Source organism: Manacus candei, unplaced genomic scaffold (genome assembly GCF_025592945.1).
Source record: "Manacus candei isolate 608988 ecotype Guabito, Panama unplaced genomic scaffold, ASM2559294v1 h1tg000034l, whole genome shotgun sequence".
Classification (NCBI taxonomy): domain Eukaryota; kingdom Metazoa; phylum Chordata; class Aves; order Passeriformes; family Pipridae; genus Manacus; species Manacus candei.
Genome location: NW_026138082.1, coordinates 15179910 through 15200772, shown reverse-complemented (window position 1 = coordinate 15200772; position 20863 = coordinate 15179910). Strand labels below are relative to the sequence as shown.

At 40.6% G+C, this 20863-nt stretch overlaps 1 protein-coding gene across 1 annotated transcript; it reads right to left on the bottom strand.

Moving 5' to 3' along the window:
• Nucleotides 1–13461: 13461 nt before the first annotated feature.
• On the bottom strand, nt 13462–19593 carry CD24 (CD24 molecule). The gene is made up of 2 exons (XM_051792442.1): nt 19431–19593; nt 13462–16874 (listed from the first exon to the last, which is right to left on the bottom strand). Exons 1-2 carry the CDS (start codon nt 19497–19499, stop codon nt 16689–16691), a joined length of 255 nt encoding a protein of 84 aa, XP_051648402.1. The 5' UTR covers nt 19500–19593; the 3' UTR covers nt 13462–16688.
• Between the last annotated feature and the right edge of the window lie 1270 nt (nt 19594–20863).

Here is a 20863-nt window from a genome sequence, read left to right as displayed (position 1 = left end):
ATTATGAATGCACATCAGTATGTTTGCAAGGCAGCAGCATACAAAAAGCCTGATCTTACCACCCCGATGATGAAGGTTGAAGAATATAGAAACAGAGTGGTAATAAAGAGCTGTAAGTGTTGTAATAAATTGCTCATTTTACACACTGCCGTGAGAAGATCCCATGTGCTTTAGGTCACTTGGCAGGACACTGGCCAGTCCACCTGCCCTAACTGCATAAATTTCCAGCAAGTTCTCTGGAGATGTGCAGGGAAGTTTTCTGTGTATGAAGCTGCTCCTTTCTGTTGTTAGTGGAAAGAATTGATGGGAAGTGTGAGATGTCTCCATCCCCTCCTGATGATAGTATTTGTAAGACAAAAGCATGATTTCTAAACTCTGAGTAAGCCCAAGAAAGACTGAAGAGAACTCTCTGAACCCTTGGCCTTGGAGAATTCGGGGGAAAGCCTTTACCCTACCCTCTGTGAGTTGCTGTGCAGAAACACATAACATGAGGGCTTGAGCACCACAGCCAAGTCTGACTGTTCCTCAGGAGCAGGTTGTCCTGTCCCTCCACCACACGAACACATCGGCCAGTCACAGACCCAGCCACATTCAGGACTTCAGGCCACCCCAGAGCACCCATGCCATTCAGGTGCCTGCCTGCCTAAACCATGACAGCTCTGGGGAGTGGTAGTTACCTGTCTCTTTTCTAACAGGTGCTTTTAGGCATGAATAGATTACTACAGTAAGTGCCCAGGAAATTTTCAAACATGGTATAGAGGCACCTTGCAGAGGAGGAAGCAGACAGACTGGGTAACTGTCTGAGCCTTAGGCTTTGGGCTCCTAAGTCTCAATTTAGGTAGGCTGGATCCTGCAGAGACCTAACACCTTATTAAATGTGCATGCTCCTTTTCCAGGTCTTTCATAATTCCTTGTCATTCCAACATCAGCTCTCCCCACTTAAGTTCCTCTCATCCTAGCACAATGGCACCATTTTCAAAGTGATATTTAGCCAAATATCCCACTATATCAAAGATGAAATATCTCAGAGGAACATGAGCATTTCGAGTGAATTTTGCTTGTGGCAAAAATGAACTGCATACCTGAGGTCTTGGATCTCAAACTAGGCATTTCGACCCAGCTCTCTCTCACAGAGGCATTTGAAAGGGGCCACTTTATATTTTGTTCCCACAAAAGATACAGAAGGACTTCAGAAACCTCAAGTACTTTCCATGGGATGGAATTGCTGTTCTTCATCCACTTCTGCTCTAACACTTCACAGGAGAGGGGCATAGATAAGGGCGTTCATGTCAAGGACATTGGTCATTCAAGAAAGAGTGGCTGGAAGCACGATGCAGGTTCTGTGAGAAATCACTGAACATTTTGCTGAATTCTCCTAAAAAACCAAAAGAAAAACAAAATCACTGTATGAAAGTATGCTTCATGATTACAAAGTATCCAGAAACCTCTTGTATCATTTCTCTTCCTACACGTGGTCCAATTAGTCTTCAGTTTACTTCAACCTTTCATGTAAGGAGTAGTGTAACTTGGTTTATGTCTTTTTAAAAGACACTTACTAGACATTTTGTGCAAGTAATTACTGAAGCTGCGATAGAAGGGGGAAAAAAGGCTATCTTCTACTCCATTACTGTACATTAATATATCTTCCCTGACAGTTATTGTCAGGACTCAGTTTTCCTTACCATCAATCTACTTCACACAATTTAGTCTTCAATTGGATGGAAACTTTTCAGGCTAAGAATATCCCACAGTCCTTCTGTTGCATGATGATTCCCACCACTTTAGGTATCTGTTTTATCAATCAAGAGGACTAGAGATAGAGATTTTTTTATTCCAAAAAAATTAATTATTTACCTTGGAAACTGATATGATTAGAGTCAAAAGTGTGAATAAGATTCAGAAAATGTTGCCTTTGTATGATGGGCACTCTCAGGAACAAAGAATGAATTTCCATTTTCTATCTATCTTTTGGCCTTTCACATTTTTTGAGTGTAATTTGCATTTGAAATCAGGACAGAATGTAGGTTGATGCCATAATTTTTTTCATTTTAAGCAGATTGCATGTTATTCTTCTGTCAGGTGGACTCCTGTGTTACTATCCCAATTCCTCCGTACATTGCAGCCATTTCATATGGTCATATGAAATTACTGTCAGTATAACAAAAGTGTTTTGTCTCCAGTTTCCTGAACTTACTCATCCATAGCTTTCTGCTTGCTTGTATCCAAGTGAATCTCTAATGAGAATGAATGACAAGTTGGATTATTTCAGCCCAAAGGGGTGAAGCTAGATTTCAGGAGAAAATTATTTATAGTTTCAAGTCAAAGATGATGCACAAATAGGTTATTTTGTATCTCATATATTGTTGATCTATTGTAAAAAGATTTCCCCACTTGAAGTAGTGAGTTCATTGTATTTTGGACTGGAGATAGGGATTGAGGAAAAAATTTATAAGAAACTACTCTACCAAAATAATTAAAGTCAAATAATTTTCCTTAAGAAAAAAGGAAGGTCAGACATAAACAGATTGATAAGATGTGATGGTCTCTTCCTCTCCCTTTAGCTCTTGTGTGTGTGTGAAGTCTGCTTTGAGCTCTCAGGCAGAAAACAGGTGGGAGAGCATTTTTGGAAAAATGAAGCTTTTCCTTTTTTCTGCCCCTGTTCAGATGTACTGGCCTTTCAGTTCTCATTATCGAATGCATGACCATACTCTAACGTGTGCAGAGAGAATGACCTCTTGTAACACCACAGCCAAACTGAATCCACCAACAACAGGGAGTCATGCAGTTCAGGCACCATTACACCACTACTCAGAGGTCTCTGAGCCTGCTGAGCAGACTCAGATCAAGCTGCAGTAGTGACTCCCACACTTGTAAGTGTTCCAGCCCCACACCTGAAGCTGTGCCGCTGCAGAAGAATCATTTCTGCATACCCCTTCATTTCTGATAGCATATTTATGTGTCTGCACACAACCAGAAGGGATTACTGTGAATGCTTAGCAAATGTCTGAGAAGAGCTGTCAGATAAATGCTTCATCATTTTTAGTATCCTCAAACAGTTTCCATTAAAACAAAGAAATGGATGGATGTCACCAATTGAAGGACTCACTTCCAGCAGTGAAATACAAGAAAGCAGCAACTGAGAAGGTGCTGAAAATTTTTGGTATTTTTCATGTTGCCCAAACCTGAGAAGGATATCTGAACATGTCACAGCTTTCAAAGCAAAGGGATAACTCTTATTCACAATACCACATTTTTGATAGAATATGGGCAGCCAAAAGGGGGGAAAAAATCAAGAATACCCATTTGATAATTCTAACAGAAAAAATTGTCAGATGAGGGACTGAGACTAAAATCAAAGGGTGAAAATGAACAGTGAGGTACAAAGAGGCAGGTATCTGTCCCAAAACAGCAACAAAGCAACAATAGCTTTGTAGCTTCTTCAAGTGTAAGGTCATTGCAGCAAGGGCACCTTGCTTCATGCTTATGCAACAGGTAGCAGGGTTATAATCCATGGGTAGCACTCCTAGTGCCACCTTGACTAGTAACAGAACGGGCTAAGTAACATGGCTGCAGTCTAACATTGGCAAGTCTGAAAAGTGAAAGAAATTTCTAGGTTCAGCAGAAGATAGCCCAGTTCCTGTAGAACACCATGTCCAGGCCCCTGAGAAATGCTGCTTTTGTTTCATCTGATCAGTGAACCTTGCATTCCATAGGAAATAGCAGGTGAATAATTTCACTCCCACCTGAAGAGGAGGGACTCCACTAGCAACAGTGAAATCTGTGCTCCTTCAACAGATGCAAAATGAGGTTCCTGGGAGGAAAGCGGGTCAAAGGCTTTGATATTTCCTTTGCTGAAGCTCAAACATCAGAGTCAAGCTGCTCTAACATGATGAAATGGAAAAAGATACAGAAGGTTCCAGTTTAGAAGGTGAAAAAAGCAACTGTGCACCAAATGAAGTATTTTATGTCCTTAGTTCAGGTGTCAGTGCCTGAATTCTTGCTATCATCCAGGATATCACTCACGCAAATATAAAAGAACCCTAAAACTCAACCAAAACCCAACCCAACCCAACCCAACCCAAAGAAAACCCAAACCCACAAAAAGGCTAACCCAAATAAAAAAAAAAAAACAAACCCCCCCAAAAAAACAAAACAAAAGACAAAAAAAAGTCTCTGTACTACAAGGAAGTACTATGGACAGAAGCTTAATCTGTCCGATAGGGAGGTGTAGTATCTAATAGGTAACTTTCCCTTCCCTCGTACTCCCATTGATCAGTGCAAACTTCTGGTTATTTGTAAGATAAAATGTCATGCCATTAGCATATCTGCTGTTAGCAGAAGCCATCCATGACAAATAGCTCAGGCACTTGACATCCCCAGAACAGTAGAAGTTGATTTTTGCTCTAGCTCCAGCAAATTTGTGATTAATTGGAAGCTATTCAGTGTTCCAGTGCCAAGGTAGCACCAGAAAAAAGCACCAAACAAGACCTTGTGAACATCTTTGCTCTCCGTTATTAAAAGAAAAAATTGCATATCCACTATAGCTGAAACAATTATTCTGGTGACTTCATTTCTGGCTCTCTTTCCTACTCACAGGTTAGTGATATTCGATGTAATATCAGTATGCGTTTATCCATTCAAGGGTGTCAGGGAGTGCTGCCAAAGCAGGGCTGTATCATGGGCTTGAACTCCGAAAGAAATGCAGGTGCATATCCAAGTAGCATCACCTCCAGCTTCTGGCAGTGGTGTCTCCCAAGTGCTGAGCAAAAGGAGTCACACAGAACTGCACCGTGCTAAGCACAAACCTCTGTGACCCCGGGATCAGTTGTCCGGGGTCTGACCAAAGAAATCCTGTCCTCCAGGTCTCTCATTCTCTCCTTGGCAGAAAGAGGCTGCTCCCTCTGCAACAATGCTTTTGACATTGTGAGATGTAGATAAAGCTCTTTCAAAATTGCACCAAAAAAAAAAAAAATCAGATGGTTGAAGTGTACAGGGAGAGAAGAAAAGTCATGAGAATTATTTTTCTTTCTAACACCAGCTCACAGCTCCTGTCTTGTAAGCAGTCTTTGCCTCAGCTCCTCTTCACATATCTAGATACGTCTGAGGACTCATTTGTCTTCCAGGGATGTCTTAAGCTGTAATGGATGTTTTACTATGTAGTACCAGAAGTCTTTTGGATGAAAGGAGCAATGTAAACTCAAAGAATCTGTTAATGAAAACCATTAATAATAAATGTAATTACAGACCTTTTGTAATGATGCAATAACTTCAGAATATTTCAACATCTGCATTATCCACTTATGATTTTAGAACAGAGGAAGATAATAGAATTTTTACAGATCCCTTTAAAAGGGATGAATTCTACACAATTATTTAAAAAGTAAGAATTTCTTCAGGGAAAAAAAGATATCCTGGGAACGGGTAAAAAAGGAAGTGGAACAAATCTTTATAATATAGTCTGAGTTTATAGGTCGTAAAAATACGTACAATTTAATACTGGGAGGGGGGGAGTATTATGGCTAACTTGAATAGAGTCAAGACCAGACACTGATTAAGATATTGAATATCACAGGCAAAAAAATCATTAACATTCAGAACAAAACTGTAGAGAAGAAAATGGATGAAAAAGAAAAAGGCGATTGTTTCTAATGGAAAAGAAGAAGAAAATAAGAAAGGTCACATAAACAAAAAAAATGTATAATCAGAGAACTTTATATCCCATTGTGTAATCGTCTGTGCCTCATTGCATTTTTGCTTACATAAATATGTCAAAAGTTCAACAATATAAACATGTGCGGCAGTGTCACTACTCCTTAGAAATCTTTCAGGTGCAGTGTCCTTAAGTTTTCCAAGTTATTTCTTCCTTTCAGATAAGAAGGTTATCATTTTTCTAACCACTGCATACTTAATGAGTCAAGTCTTATTAAAAAAGCATCCTGCAGCATCTGATATCAAGAAGTGAACAATTAACTGGTCCATTTCTTCTTTACGTAATATTTCCTAGCACCACAACCTTTACCTGTTGTCTGATTAAGCTCTTTAGAGAATAAGGTTTTTATGGTATATTCCCTGCCTTTCTTTTAAGGACCCAGAATATACTGTAGGTAGAATTTTCATCTCTGTTGATGCATCCTGATAGTGGTAGTAAAATGAAAGTAGGAACAAGATAATGGGAGGAGTCACAAAAGCCTTCATCAACCCCCACAGGTTGCAATAATAAAACAATTGCTTCAGAAGAATTCAGTGCTGCAGGCTGACTTCAACAAAACCTGAATTAAAATTACAAAACCAGGCCTCAGTGATATTAACCTTCAGCAGACAAAGTTACTCATCATTAGAAATCCAAGAGGTGTTATTTTAGTTTGCTGTATTTAACTTTTGGAAGGTTTTAAAATTAACACTAGTGTATAGTGACTCCCACGAGATTTTACAAAAAATCATGATCTGTTCCTTGTATTCAACACAAGTATTCACTAGAGAAACATCGGTTGATATGCTTGCTTGATGTTCACAAAGCATTTTGAAGATGAAAACTATCTTGTGCTGAACATTAAGTTAGTCTGACGATCTTCTCATTACACCAAAGATAGACAATCTCTTAGAACAAGAAAAACGAGACACAAAGCTGGTCTGGTAAGGATCTTGTTTTGCCTCTGAAAAAATGCTAAAATAATTGATAGTTTCAATAGTAGATAGTTTCAAAGTATTAAGCATTCCTTTGCTCAGTGCTTCAAAGGGGTCCCCAAATACCTAGAAATGCAACTATTTTCCTTTTCATGTTTGATAGGAAAAAGTATTAAAAAGACTTTTAAAAATACAAATAAAGAGATCTGTACACTTTTTGATCCACCTTTATCTGAAATTAAAAAAGAAATTCGAGTGCTTTACATGTCCCCCTGTAATGAAAAGCCTCACAGAAAGACTCTGATGTGGAACTAATTTGCATTCTGAATGTGCTGAATGGACTATAGAGACTATAGTAACCTTCAGAGAATCTTTGCTGCATTAAAAAAGTAATTCACATTCTACCTCCTTCTACAGAAAATGAAAGGTTGAAAGATGTAAATTAGACAAAACAAACAAACCTTTCTTAGTATATTATGAGCTCCAGGTTTCCTGAGCACTTACTAAAATTTCAGTAACTCCTCTTCCAATTTCAAGCACAGTAAATCTGGGCCATTTGACAAATGCCTTATCACCGTTTGATTTAAGTTGTTACATAAAGAAGTATATTTCAAGGAGACAGACATTAAGAAACAACTTCTTTGAACTTGTTTTTCTCTTCTTTACTGTCTTCCTCATGCTATCAAAGGCATGATAGGTTTTTTATTATTTAAAGCTTCCATAATTTCCAACCTGGCTAACTGATTAAACTGTTAGCTTACATGACCATGTGGTGCATGTACATCTTCACATTTCCTTAATTCATGTGTTGGAACCCACTGGCCCATCTCAACAGGCTTTTACAGAATGGTGAAAGCCATAAACAGAATTAAGTTCCTGCTCATCCCATGAAAACAGAGAACCTAGGGAAAAGAGAGGTATCCTTTAAAAACCCTAATTAAGAAATTTGGAACAACATACACCTGTCCCATGTGAGAGACAGTGAGCCTTCCTAAAGGCTCACCTCACACAGAAAGTGTCTGTTAGACACCAGAATTCCCGTAGCTTGAGTGTTCATGGGGTTGTTCACTAAAGGGCAATAAAGTTAACTTCAAAAGTAGTGAAATAGTGATTTGATAACAATTCATTATCCCCACTGTGCAGCATCATTAAAATTATCTTTCACCCACACAATCTGTTTGTTTTTCCTTATTTACCCTTGTCCTTAAAACGACTCTGCCAGTCCTACTTCTCCATATCCCCCAAATCCTTGGAGGCTCTGCCCTTTAGTCTCCATGCATGGTGAGATTTGTCCTTCCTGCCTTGGAAGACCAATGTTTGTTTGTGCAAGACATGTGTCTTCACACTTTCCACCTCCTGTGGTTAGGGCTGTGTTGGAGCTGTGCTGGTTTGCCCTTTTTCAAACATACCCAGTGTAGCGCTACTCCAAGCACTTGAATGGACAACATAGTTACTGGAATTTGCTAACTGGAGGCATGGGTTGGATCTGGAGATATCTACAAGTCTTGTTGCCACCAGCTGAGAACAGATGCTTCCTGTATATATTACTATTACACAGTGGAAACAAGGAACTATATACTGGGCACACAGAAAAGTAAAGTCTCATTTAAGTGCTGCATATAAGCTTGTTTGTGTTATCCACCTGACAGTCTCAGAGGATCCTTCTGAATTTTCAATACTGAAGCAATAAATTCAAGGAGGCAGTACTCAAGAAAGTGGGAAACTAGAACAACTCGGCATTGCTAATCCTGATTATTTTGTTTAAAGGGATGTTTTACACAGCAGAAAACTTTTTTTGAGTGGAGAGATTCTGAATGTGTACTCTTCATGCTCTGGGATTGCATCATCAGTATTATACTAGAGTCAGAGGGGAGAGAAGGTCCATGAGAGGCCCTCCAGCCCTCCCCTCTCCCAAAGTTATGATCAGCTAGATCTAAACTATTACCAAATGATGTTTGTCTAACCTGCTTTCAGACATATCCACAAGCTCCCCCCAAGCAAACTAGCTCAGTGCTCTGGAACATGACTTGTTATCTTCAGAGCGCGCAGGAAGGACAGGCTCTGTCCCTATATCTCAGCAGCTACCTTTTACCTACAGGTTTCATTATGCTTCCTAGTTCTCTTTTTGCAGCTAAATATGCTCCACTCTTTCTACTTTTTTGCATCTGTGGCTCTTGTGATTTGCTCTACTCTGAATTTTACCAGTTCATATCCACTAATTCCAGTGTCCAAAACTGGATGCAGGACTTCTTTGGAGCTTGTAAGATTCCTGTTGAAGGGTTTGCTATAAGCATTTTTCAGATACATCTTTATTTTTTGAGTCCCTCCATGATGCTGTCCTTTTCCCCACCAGATCCCCTACCTACCGCCCCAACTCCTGCCCTCTCCCTAACCTTCCTGGCGCCCCATCCTGTCATGTAAGTAGTGCAAGACAACAATTAAACCCCAATTTTTCCTACCTTTCCCCGGTGGAACAAGATGAGCTCCCCAAGCCTCTTCTCATATTCGACATGTTCTAGAACCAAGACCACCACAGTGTCTTTCCTCTGGCCTCTCTCAGGCTACTCTTGCACTTGGGTCCCCAAACTGCACCCTGTATTGCAAATGTGCTCACACGGGAGATGAATAAAGGGTAGTGATCATTTCCCTCAGCCTGTTCATGACCTGCTGGCTACACTCATGAGCCAGGGGGTTCAGAAGTGCATGTCATGACTGTGGGCTCCCAGTTCCCCACAGGTGCACAGCCAGGCTGTGCCCTGCACTCAACTTCATCTTCCACCCTAGGGCAACAGCTGCTGCCATGATCCCACCTGGGGCATTTGCCCTGCTCCTTATCCACAGCCAGCAGTTCCCTCTGGCCTCAGGGCAGCTTGCATGACAGGGAAGCCTTGCCTGTTCCAGACAGGAGATGAGGAGGTGAGAGGCCATCCATTGCCCTCACGTCCCAAAGGCTGGGGTGTGCTGAGTTGATGAGGAATCACATTTTTTTTGTCTACCCGTCTGCTGTGTATGTTTTTGAAGTAAGACTGCCAGCTCTTCAGGGCTGAGACCATCTCAAAAGGCCCTCAGCTATAATTTATTTGCTATAATTAGCTGTATTAGCTATATCTGCTATATATATATAAAAACATGAATATATAAAAATTAAATATCTTAGCTATAATTAGCCATACTTAGCTGATAAGTAGAAGTATTTCAGTGTTACTGGAAATCAAATTTGAAGGGTCCAGCTGAAAAAGAATGCAATTTTCCATATTCCCAGCTCATCAGCTTCTCGCTCAGCCCCTCCTCCTGTCATCTCAGAAATGAGTGTAAACCCATCATTCAGGTCTTCAGTGCAATTATTGGCTCAAGCCCAAAACTGGGGTACAGCTGAGGCCCTCAGCTCTCTCTGAGTATGGCTAAAAGAGTATGGCTGCTCTGAAATGGCACTGACCCTCGTGTGTGAGAGCCTGGGACAGGAGTGCAGGCAGACTGTGGAGAGCAGGCAATTCTGAACCCAGCTGTACCAAAGTCACCACCTTGGTGGAACTGTGTTTACAAACACTCTTTCTGCCATAGCAATCATAGGTTCTATAATATATAAAGCAAACAAGCAGGTAAGAAAAACAGAAGAGAGTGGGGCTTAGATGTTGTTTCTCTGAAAAATAAGCAGAGATTCCGTGAGATCTATAAAAGCCTTCAGTATTATATACTAATTTTACATGGAAGGCAGTCAGACTATAACCTCCAAGGACACTGATCTGAATAAGAATTCAAGTCAGGAACCAAATTACCTTTGAAGACCTGGGCTTTAATTACTGCTGCTACAGTAAGCAGTATAAAACCTGCTGATTAATACCTAAAGCTTAGTAGTAGTTTTGCAGACACTCAGCAAAGACTGCCTCTGCTCTGAGGAATGCATGATATCAGACTGGAGGGGGGAAAAAAAGGACTGAAGTAGACGTTGAACAGTGTCAGCCTGCATTGCTGAGTAAGAACAGACCTGCTAAATGTAAACAAACTGAAATACTAATTTAAGTCACAGACCCCTATCAGCCACCTAGCAAAACCCACAAATCCCTGGTAGATGGAATCACGCATTTTGGGATCAAAGCTGACACCTCAGTCAGGTCACAGGAGTATGTGTGGATGCCTTACCTTTCATCCAGTTCCTCCACCATGTTCAGAGGGCTTACACCAGTGCCAGATTAACAGGGCTAAATTACTGTGGAGTTCGTGTTCTGAAAATAGCTGAATGTTCTTTTGATATTTTAATTTCAGTAAAAACACAGACTAGCAGGGGAAAAGAGTCAAGTCTGTCATCCTGCTAATGCTTCACGTTGGCTCATTTCCTGAGGGGACTTCGTGAGAGGGCACGCCTTATGGAAGCCTGAGAATTTTGGAATGGAGGCGACTACTAATTCCTGAAACAGGAAAGATAATAAAATCAGAGTAGCAACAATAGCCTTAAAAAGGGTTTTGAAGATACTGATGGAAACATAAAAAGACAATAAATGACAGCAAGTTTTAGAAAATATATTTTAAAAATTGTATATAGTAGATATATGATAGCAAATGTCATTATCAGAATAATAATGCCATGACTTCTTTGCATTACTCCCACATCCCTGCCAGGGACTTTTCTTGCTCATTGTTCAAAAACTTCCTTGTACTTACACATTAAAACACTGAAACTGCCCTGTTCAGGTAAAGACTTCAACAAATCTATATTGTTTATCATGTTTCAATGAAGTCCATTTTCATTCTACTAACATGCCTCAGACTGTCTTTGTAACTGAACAGCTACCAGGTAATCTGCTTTCAGAGGGAATTCTCCCTGACTCCTAAAACAATCAGGATTCTCACAACATGGTTTCTACCCATTTTAAAATTGGGGTTTTTTTAATCCTTGCTATTATGGCTCTAATTGCTATAATCAGCTGTATGAAGTCAGTCAGTTTTGAATCCTACTAGTCCAAACAATCACACAATATGCATTTGTTACTGTTCTCTGGTGTATATATTCCTCTGAATGCAAAGTTCAGTCTTACCCCTCAAAAACCACCTACATTTTATGCAATTCAGTAGAAAAAATATACAGTTTTGTCATGTGAAGTTTACATATTTCAACACAGATTTTAAATCCAGATTATGCACACTAAGCAATCCGAAAAAAAAGTCCATGCTGTGTTTTCAGTCAGAGTTGTTGAAAAGAGTGAAACAGAACAATTGCTTTACAGAGGCATTGCTTCCTTTAATAATTTGTGCCACATAAAGAATACTTTTCACACTAGGTCATTCAAGAGAGATTTTGGTGGAATGCGATCATTCAGTTTATGCAGCAAACCCAAGCTACCACGATTTAATTCTGCTGTGTGCTCAATTTTTATATTGTACACCCATCAGTTGTTAAAGCATAGCTCCTGCTAAGCTGAAAGCATAAAAGAAAGAGTCTCAGTTCACTTCTGAAAAGCCTGAAAATGTTTTATTCATGTACTTGTAGCACATACATTGCAGGGAGTATTACTGGATTCAAGAGAAAATTGAATGACCCTTCGCAGATGAGATTTTTTTAGTTTAGGATTTTGATTGGGTGGTATAGAATTGATCAGGTCTTTTTCTTCAGCTCCAGGTCATTCATTCTGGACATTTTGATGAAGTCTAAACCAGAGCAATTATGCATTCATGAGCAGGATGCTGAGGGTTTCACTTGGAAAACCGAAGGCTGATAACCGAAGTAAGGCTCGAGTATCTTTCCTGAGGCTACTGCATAATGATGAAAACACTACATCTCAAAGCACGTATGGCAGAAAGCCTAGTACTGCTCTTCAAACTGCTGTAGATAAACTGGTGGATTTAAAATAACCAGCCCCTTCATCTGTTGGGACACAGTAGACCTTTAGAGTGCATCAAATGTAGTGTGTGTTCTAGAATGAAGAGCTTTGTGCTGCTACAAGGCAGAGCTGACAGCTCCTGTTTCAAAGCTATCTTTAATGCAAAACCAAGAAACATTCTCAATTGTATCCATTACAATAAAGATGCCGGATGATAAAGTCTGCTACCTAAATCATTTCGGTCATGTATCGGAAATCAAATCCCTATAAGCCTGAATGCACACGAAATGCAAATCTCTCTGAATTGCCTCTAAAATATGCACATTTATATACATCTTCACTTTCAAATACAAGGTGTCATTGTGAGCTCCCTGCTGAGCCAGGTGTAACCTGAGTGCAGGGAAATGCTGACTTGGAAAGACCTTGACAAAGAGCCCGGCCCTGCAAATGTTTGTTCTCATGAGCCCTTCCACAGGCCAACAGGCTGTGTAAGAATTACTCTCAGGAGAAATAATTCCATATTAAACATTGTATTAATAACATCAGAGAGTATGCTACTGTCTCCAGCTAGCTTGAGAATATTTGCATTTTATAGGCAAATCCTAAGTGTTTGATGGATTAGGTTAAGAATTGGCAATGGCTTGTCAAACTAACCCTGAGTTCATTTGGAAAGTCATTTATTGAGATGTTAATAATGTCCCATCTCCACATAGAGAAAGGGGGACTATCCCTTTTCATCACCATGCACACTGCTTTCACATGTGGAGAAAGGTTTGGGGGACATGGCTGCATCTTGCTGAAAACAAGGAAGCCGCTAATAGAAGCTTATGGGTATTGGATCTGGCCCAAAATACTTCACCTTTTGGAGATTTTTGTTGAATGAAGGTTGTTCATTCAAAGACACTGCATTTCTAAACTAACTGAAAACTGAAGTTTGAAAAAATTTACAGGGTATTCAGAGTATGATGTTGTGAAGGAAGGAACAGTAAACTGCAAACAAACTGTAAGTTCTCATTTGAGGTTATTTCATTCAAATGTTAACACTACACTTTATTCAGGACATAGGGGGCTAGCATATGTTTACATCAAAAGCAGTGCCATGCATCGAACAGAAGCAGAACTGTTTCAGAGTCATTGCAATATACATTATCCAGACACACTTCAGCTGGACAGATTTGTGAAAGTGAGAGGCATAGGTGAGAGCTGGTTCTAGTTATTATAGGTGTAATTTAAAAAAAATTAAATAGTAGTGCTATGTGTGGGCTCCATTCTCCTGCCTTCCCTCCTTCCCCATTTTGTTACATCCATCACATCCTCTTTCCCTGAATGGATTTCTTCATCACTGATTCTATTCTCCGGTGATGGAATGGAACGGAAAAAAGGTTACCAGATCATTTTTCTAAATCACTCATCTGGTCTGGTGAAAACTCAAAAACTTGAGAGACTTTAAATACACTTAGATGCTATTAAAGAGCAATCTGGTTCTATTTAAAAAAAAAAAAAAAAAAAAAAAGCGTGCTACCAAATAGGCCAAGCACCTCAATTCATTTGAATTAAGGATAATTGTTGCAGCCTTTCTCATTCTCTGCCTGTGTTTAAAGAGAGGTTATTTTCAATGTTATGTTTTTTTAAAAAAGGTACAGAGCCAGGTTGGTTGATTGATCTTCATTGCTTTCTCCTGGAGCATTTGGAGAAAAGCTAAACCAGGGAACAATATGCTTTGATACTCCCCGCACATTCCAAGATTTAGTCAAACAGTGAGCTTTGATAAACTTATCCTGCTCCTTGGCTTTGTTCAGCCTACTGGAAAAGTAAAGGAACATAAGCAAAGGCCTGCCGAGCCACATTCCCTCCGGAGGCCTCTCCAGGGGCCTCTTTCCCACTGACAAACACAGACTCATGTGCAGCATGCCTAAGTGTTTAGGGGCTTTTAAATGTGTTTCTCCGCATTTAGGGAGTGAAGATAATCACTCAGAATATCAAATATCCTAATGGTTATTAGAAAGGAGCATACCTGAAAAACAACAAAGACACAGATTTGAAAGTTACAGTTTGTGACAATCTGTTATTGAACTCTCATCTGGTTAATTTTTGCTTTTCAGCAAAGTTTTGCATAAACTCCTACCTCTTCCAGCCTCTGTCCTTTATCAAGAATGGTGCAGCTTGTATTATTAGGATATTCTTAGTATGTTAGTGTGTTTGTGGGAGTCAGAAACCTCAAGCAGTAAATCCACATACGTGATAACCAGAAGCTGAAAAACAGCTTTAGCCGTTGTGAGGGAAATTAGTCATTGCCACAAAAGGAAAACTGTTTAAGCACTGTTTGTCTAACATGAAAGCAGAGCTACCTGCACCAGATGGATTCCTCAACAATAATAATACTTAGAAAGGGAAGAGGTTGTAATAAGTATGGAAAACTTATTGCAGTTACTAGAAACATTAATCAAATCTCAGTCACTGGTTTCAGAGTGGAATCCAGACTCCCAGCGCCACTAAACCTTCCAGAGAAATAAAACTAGTTACACTTCAGCATTTCTAGACCTTGAGGTTTTTAATCACATACACCACCTTGCTTAACAGTTCATTCACTTAACGCAGGCAAGTTACAAGTTTTTGTAGAAGTGTCTGGAAGCACATCTAGAATGCATTGCCTGTCCACTGTTTTATTTACAGATTTTTTCAATGAAAATCAGTAGCTAATAAATCAAAGCATAATTATACAAACACAAAAATACAGTCATTAACATTTTACTGAATACAAATGATAAGCATAAGGAAATGTACACTCATTGACATGAATTTGTTAGTTTGCTATTAATATATGGTACTGTGAATTGATGGTAATGTAACTGAAAGACAGATGTGTATTAAAAAAAAAAAATTAGAGAGCCACTCATGTTTAACATGATCTTATACTGAGATAAATATCTACAGACAGTGGTATGATCGTGTACACTCACATGTGATCATATCAACATAACTAATTTCTTTCTGACAAGGTATCATCATCAAGGTAGTTGAACCTCCTCAACAAAGCTTGTTTTGATCAAGTACCAGATACTATTCTCTAAAGTGTTGGATGATACAGAAACAATCTGTGCAAGTATAGCAGTTTTGATTCAGAAAATTTAAAAAAAAAAGTAGTATTTACAAAGATAACTTTTAAATTCAGTGATTAAATTAAGACTCCAGTCTTCATATTCTAAACACCTAATCATTTAATTTCTTTTCTGTTTTGGCGGTTTGCTCTCCTCTCCCCATTCCTTCTCCCCACCGCAAATATTAGCCCATGTTTAAAGTAGACTATCACAATTGAAACTCTTAAAAAAAAAGCAGTAAGTTTTTTACCTTGTGCCCAAAAACAACAAAAAAAAGCAGCACTAGAACATTACTGAAAAGATTCCATAAATCCTTCATAATTAAGGAAAGTTCCAGGAGCAAAAATTAATTATACAAATTGTAGAACTTGAGAGGAGAAATAGGGAAAAGAGGAGATATTTTTCCCTTGACTTTTTTTTGTTTGTTTGTTCTTTTCTGAACTTCATTTACAAAAAGCTCCTGGTGCTTCTTTCAATGTTTCCACACCTCCTTTCTCTGGCACATATGGTTTAATATACGAACAATTTAAAGAAAATGTCAAATTCAAATTCCCACCATAAGTAATTCCACTCTTATGAAAACTGGTGGGGTTTTAGCTATTTCAAAACTAGCCCTGCCTGGCTAAGAATTTGGTTAGGACTGAGGTTAAACAAGAGATTCTTACAAAAATTTGGTATTCCATTTCAGCCTTGTATGAAATTTAGAGAAATTAAATCTCAGGTAAAGCCTTTCCACTGATATTGTTCCTTTTTCATATATCATACTACCCATGAGTTATAACTGTGTAGGCTGTGCAAGAAACAGAATCATTTGAGCTTTTCTTTGTTTTCCAGGGTTTAAGTCAGGGGTTGTTGATACTGTCTTTTTGCTTCCATCTTGTTTTTCAGAATTCCAACTCATTTGGTGAAAGAGCTCATCATTTTACCTCCTTGTTGAAGCTGGTCTTTTCACATTGGTCAGCTTTGGAAAGTCAGAATACTGAGTGCTTCTCTAGGTCAGACTGGTACTAATTTGAGTATGGAGTGGAACCAAGCTGTTTTGATGTGGAGTTTGGACTGATTTATTCTCATGCTGGGTTGGAGATCTAGCCATCTCAGATGGTTCAGGAAACAGGGTGGGGAGTGGTAGCCATTTCCATGCCAGAGTCTCTTAACAGCAAAAATACAGAAGAGAAACAGAGAGAATGAAAAAAAGACTTGTGGTTGAGTGAAGAGAATTTCCATGTCCGTGAGTGGTGGTATTGTTCACTGAATTTGTCACAGTTGACAGAGAAGTGGAACTTGCTGAAGAATAGTTTGAAGGTGATGGACTTGTTCCAGCGGGATCACAGTAGATCTAGAATGTGGAGGGGGGGGGAAACAAAAAGGTTTTTATTGCCTTTTTTTTTTTAAATCAAAAGACAAATTACTAGTAATAATGTGTAGCAACACTCAGTCACAATACTCAGATACAATACATACAAATGCTCGTGTCTCTCATTGTGCAGTTAAGGACAAAGACAATTTGAATTGTACACGTGGGATTTGTTAAAGAAATAAATCTAATATTTTTCTAAATATTTTTATACAACTATCACTTTATCAAAACCCTGCTCTAAAATAGAAGATAAGTAGGTTTTAAAAAACCTCACACAGACACAAACAAATAAACAAAGCAAACGTAGAGCTATGCAGATATACAAAGACTAATCTTAGGATAAGAAAGACCTTCAACCAACTGTGTGAATTGCAGTCTGCCTTTGCAGGCTAAGCCACAGAAATGAGTAAACAATGGTCAAGAGTCTACTAATACTGTTTCTGGGACTGGTTTGTGGATTCCTTTCAAGGAAGGTGGGGCTTATGTGAGTAGATTTAATATTTCAGTCTCTCTTACATTGCTGCGGTAGACTGAACTGCTGAAGTTAGAACAATGAAACCATACTGATTAAATCAGAACCTATCAGCATGCTAGAACGTACAAAAAAAAAGTGCAGCAGAAAGACCACAGAATACTAGCAAATTTTTAAAAATGCTGACAGAAAGCAAAATTAAAAAAAATACTGATTTTCCCTCATAACTCTGCATGACAGGAACAGAACGAAAACCTACACTCTGTGTAACTTCAATATCAAGCTATTTCCTATACATGCACAAGAAGACTTTCAAAGACAAGATAAAGTGTTCCTTTATTCCAGTGAAAAAATCACATGACACACAAGATGAAAAACAAGAGCAGGAATCACATATCTGCTCCCCAAAAATAAGCACAGTACAGAAAGCTTGGCTTCGGTTCTGTGGCACAAACTTGCGTTATACCAGAGCATTCTGGTAAGCCCTTAGAGTTAATTAAAGTAAAAACAACTTTCTCTCTTTTTTTTTTTTTTAAAAAGTTCACTTAATAAATAATACTCTCCACAAAGGAGTCCTAATTTTCAGGTATTTCTAGTGCTGCTGAGAAAATAGATTTTCTTTAGCAAAAAAAAAAAATAAATTTGTCCCTCAATACTGAAGCCATGAAATTAATGTTAAATTTATTAGAAAATTGCACAAGAATTTTCTTTCAGTACATTCTACTAAAAAAAAGCATACCATAGACAATGTAAGGATGGTGTAAAGCTTCTAGTAGTTACGGGTTTTGGCAACCGGCACCATGCTGGAAGCAATTTAGAACTGCAGGATAAAAATCGCTGTGTGGAAGTTTCTGTTGAAACCAGTCCGAAAGTGATCAATAATGAACTGCAGACTTAATAACCTAAAAGGCAAGTCCCAGCCCACCCTGGAATTTTCCTGGAAGATTCCACAACCGTTCCACACTTGGTTATATATTTTAAAAGTTTTCTTAGTTTTAAACAGAAAACCTTTTTTTTCTGGATTTGTTTTTGTGTGTGGAAGAGAAAGGGCTTATAGCCAAGTTCCACAACATTACAGTAGATGGGACCCTGGAGATTTTCTTAACGTGAGTGTGATAAATACCAGTAACCCAAGGGGTCTTATCCTACTCTCATCACTGTCAAAGGCAAAACTCCACTGAGCCAACCGAAAAAGGATAATGCCTTTCCTTGCAAACCAAGGGAGAGGGAGAATTAAAACACCTTCCGGCAATCCCTTTGTTGTATTTCTGATACTGTGTTATTGACCTTTTTGAAGAGGTGGTCTCTAGGAACAACACGCCGACCCGGAATCTGGGAGCCCCGCTCGGCTTGGTCCCTTAGGGAGAAGCGGATCGCTTCTGCATCCATTACGTTTGCGCCAAGGGCAAGGCTCAGCCAGCGCAGCAGCCAGATGCTGGTGACTTCGCATCGAGCCTCCAAACCTCCCACTCCTGCCGTGAACCGAGCCCCAGGACCGGACCTAAAGCCCAACACGCTCCGTTGGGGCAGTTCGGACGAGGGACCCGCTGCCCTCCAGCTGTAACACTCGTGCCTTCCCGGAGCTCTCTCGGATTTGGAGAGATTTTTCTCCCTCTCATCAGCGGGGGAATGAACGCTCCGCCGCCGCGTACACCTCAGTTCCGCGGCTTTCCTTCGAGGATCCCATGGGAAAAAAAGGCGGCGAACTGCCACTTCATCTTTTTTAATTTGACCGGGCTAAGTCACGACACCGCCCCCGCCATCCCAGGGCGCCGAGCTCGCCCCCGCCGCCCGTCCGCGCCCATCCTACCCCCGCCCCATCCCCGCCGGGGCTGCCCGGGCTTGCTTCTCCCAGGCCGCCGCTGCCCCGGGGCGGAGGAGCCGCCCGCCACCCACGGCGGGCTCCGGGATGGCGCACACGGACGGGAGTTTCTCTCCGGAGAAACCCGGCTCTCCGCCGCTCCCGCGGCGGGGAAGCGGAGGGAGGGTCTCGGTGTGGCCGCTCTCCCGTGTTTCGCACGGGGGCCGGCGGAGGGGAATCGTCGAGCCGCTCCGGGGCTCACCTGCGTGGGAAGGAGGAGGGCCAGGAGCAGGAGCCCCAGGCCGAGCCGCGCCGCCAGCGCCGTCCCCATGCCCGTCTGATGCTGTCCCGCCGCGATAGTGATGATGCTGCTCCTCCTGCCGCTGTGGCTGCGAGCGCCAAGGATACGCCGCTCTTCCGCGCCCGGCTCTTTTATAGCGGAGCGGGCTCCGTGACGCCCCGCCACCGCCTTCCCCCGCCCCCGCCCCATACCTCTGCCCCCGCCCTTCGTGTCCGCCGCCCCACAAGTCGCTGCCTCCCCGTTGGCCCTTGTCCTATTCCGCTGCGGGCTCCGCTCCCCCTCCCCGGGCTGCTCTGGCATACCCGGGAGCTCTGTCCCCCCGCCCCTCGTTTGGGTCTTAGAGGCGGTGGTTCCTCTCTGCTGACGGCGCCGTGTTCTGGTATGGAGGGATTGGCACAAGACTGCAGAGGTTGAGCTGAGTTACTGCCGAGAAAAGCTTATGTGTATAAAAACATCAGGCTTTTTCTATTAAAAAAAAATAATTCCAACCATGAGTGAGAGAAGGAAAGGTAAAAGAGGCTTAAGTATTTCCAGTGACGGGAGCAGTGGGTGAAAGGTTGAGGACTTAAGATCCCATCTTGTTCAGAGCTGCCTCACCACTAGTTCTCAGATCACTGGTTGCAATTTCAAGCACTCTTTGGATCTGAATATGTTACTACCATTATTCCTTAAAGAAACCTGTGTAACAAGTGGAACTGAAGATTCTTCCAGCTGTAGCCTCTGCGTAGGTGAGGTTCTAGCTTCTGGCACAGTAAATGCTATAGTTATATTGTATCTCCTCCCTTAACTGACTGAAGATATATTATGCCAGTGCCTCACCAAATCCATCAAGTGTCTCAGTGTACAGACAAATGAACAAAAACAATCTTGTCCACATTATAAACTACAAAAAAGAGACACCAATGTGCTGACTCTGTTGTCCCAAAGCAGTTATTTCTATTTAAAAGATGAGGAAGATGTCCTGTTGGCTCAGACTAATCAACTGATTTCAAAATTGGATAAGTTTTTATTCATCTCAGAACAAAGTGTGAGGGGATATCCAAGTGCAGCACTACATAACTCATTTGCCATCTTTAAGGGCAGGACTGCTTTTGAAGGTTTTCCAAGGGCACTGCTAGAACTGAGTCCCAAAGCACAGGAAACGTGTCTAGACCGAGTCTCACATTAATTGTTTCAGAATGCCTGACAAAGCTATAGATATTTTTTTCTTCCCAAGGAATAAAGGAAATTTGTAAGCTGTACCACTCAAGATATCAATCCTTATTCTATACCAAGATGAAAGAGCTTCTGAGAGCTACGCTGTGTGAAGTACTTTTGAAGTAACATTTCCCTCTTTTTTTAATAAATCCCTGATCATAATCAGAGTCCAGTCCCTAAATATTAGAGGCACAGTC

Coding starts and splice junctions, on each gene's coding strand:
- CD24 (XM_051792442.1), bottom strand. CDS start 19,499: ATGGGGACGGCGCTGGCGGCGCGGCTCGGCCTGGGGCTCCTGCTCCTG. Junction 16,875..19,430: donor CCCTCCTCCTTCCCACGCAG/GTGAGCCCCGGA, acceptor TCCACATTCTAG/ATCTACTGTGATCCCGCTGG.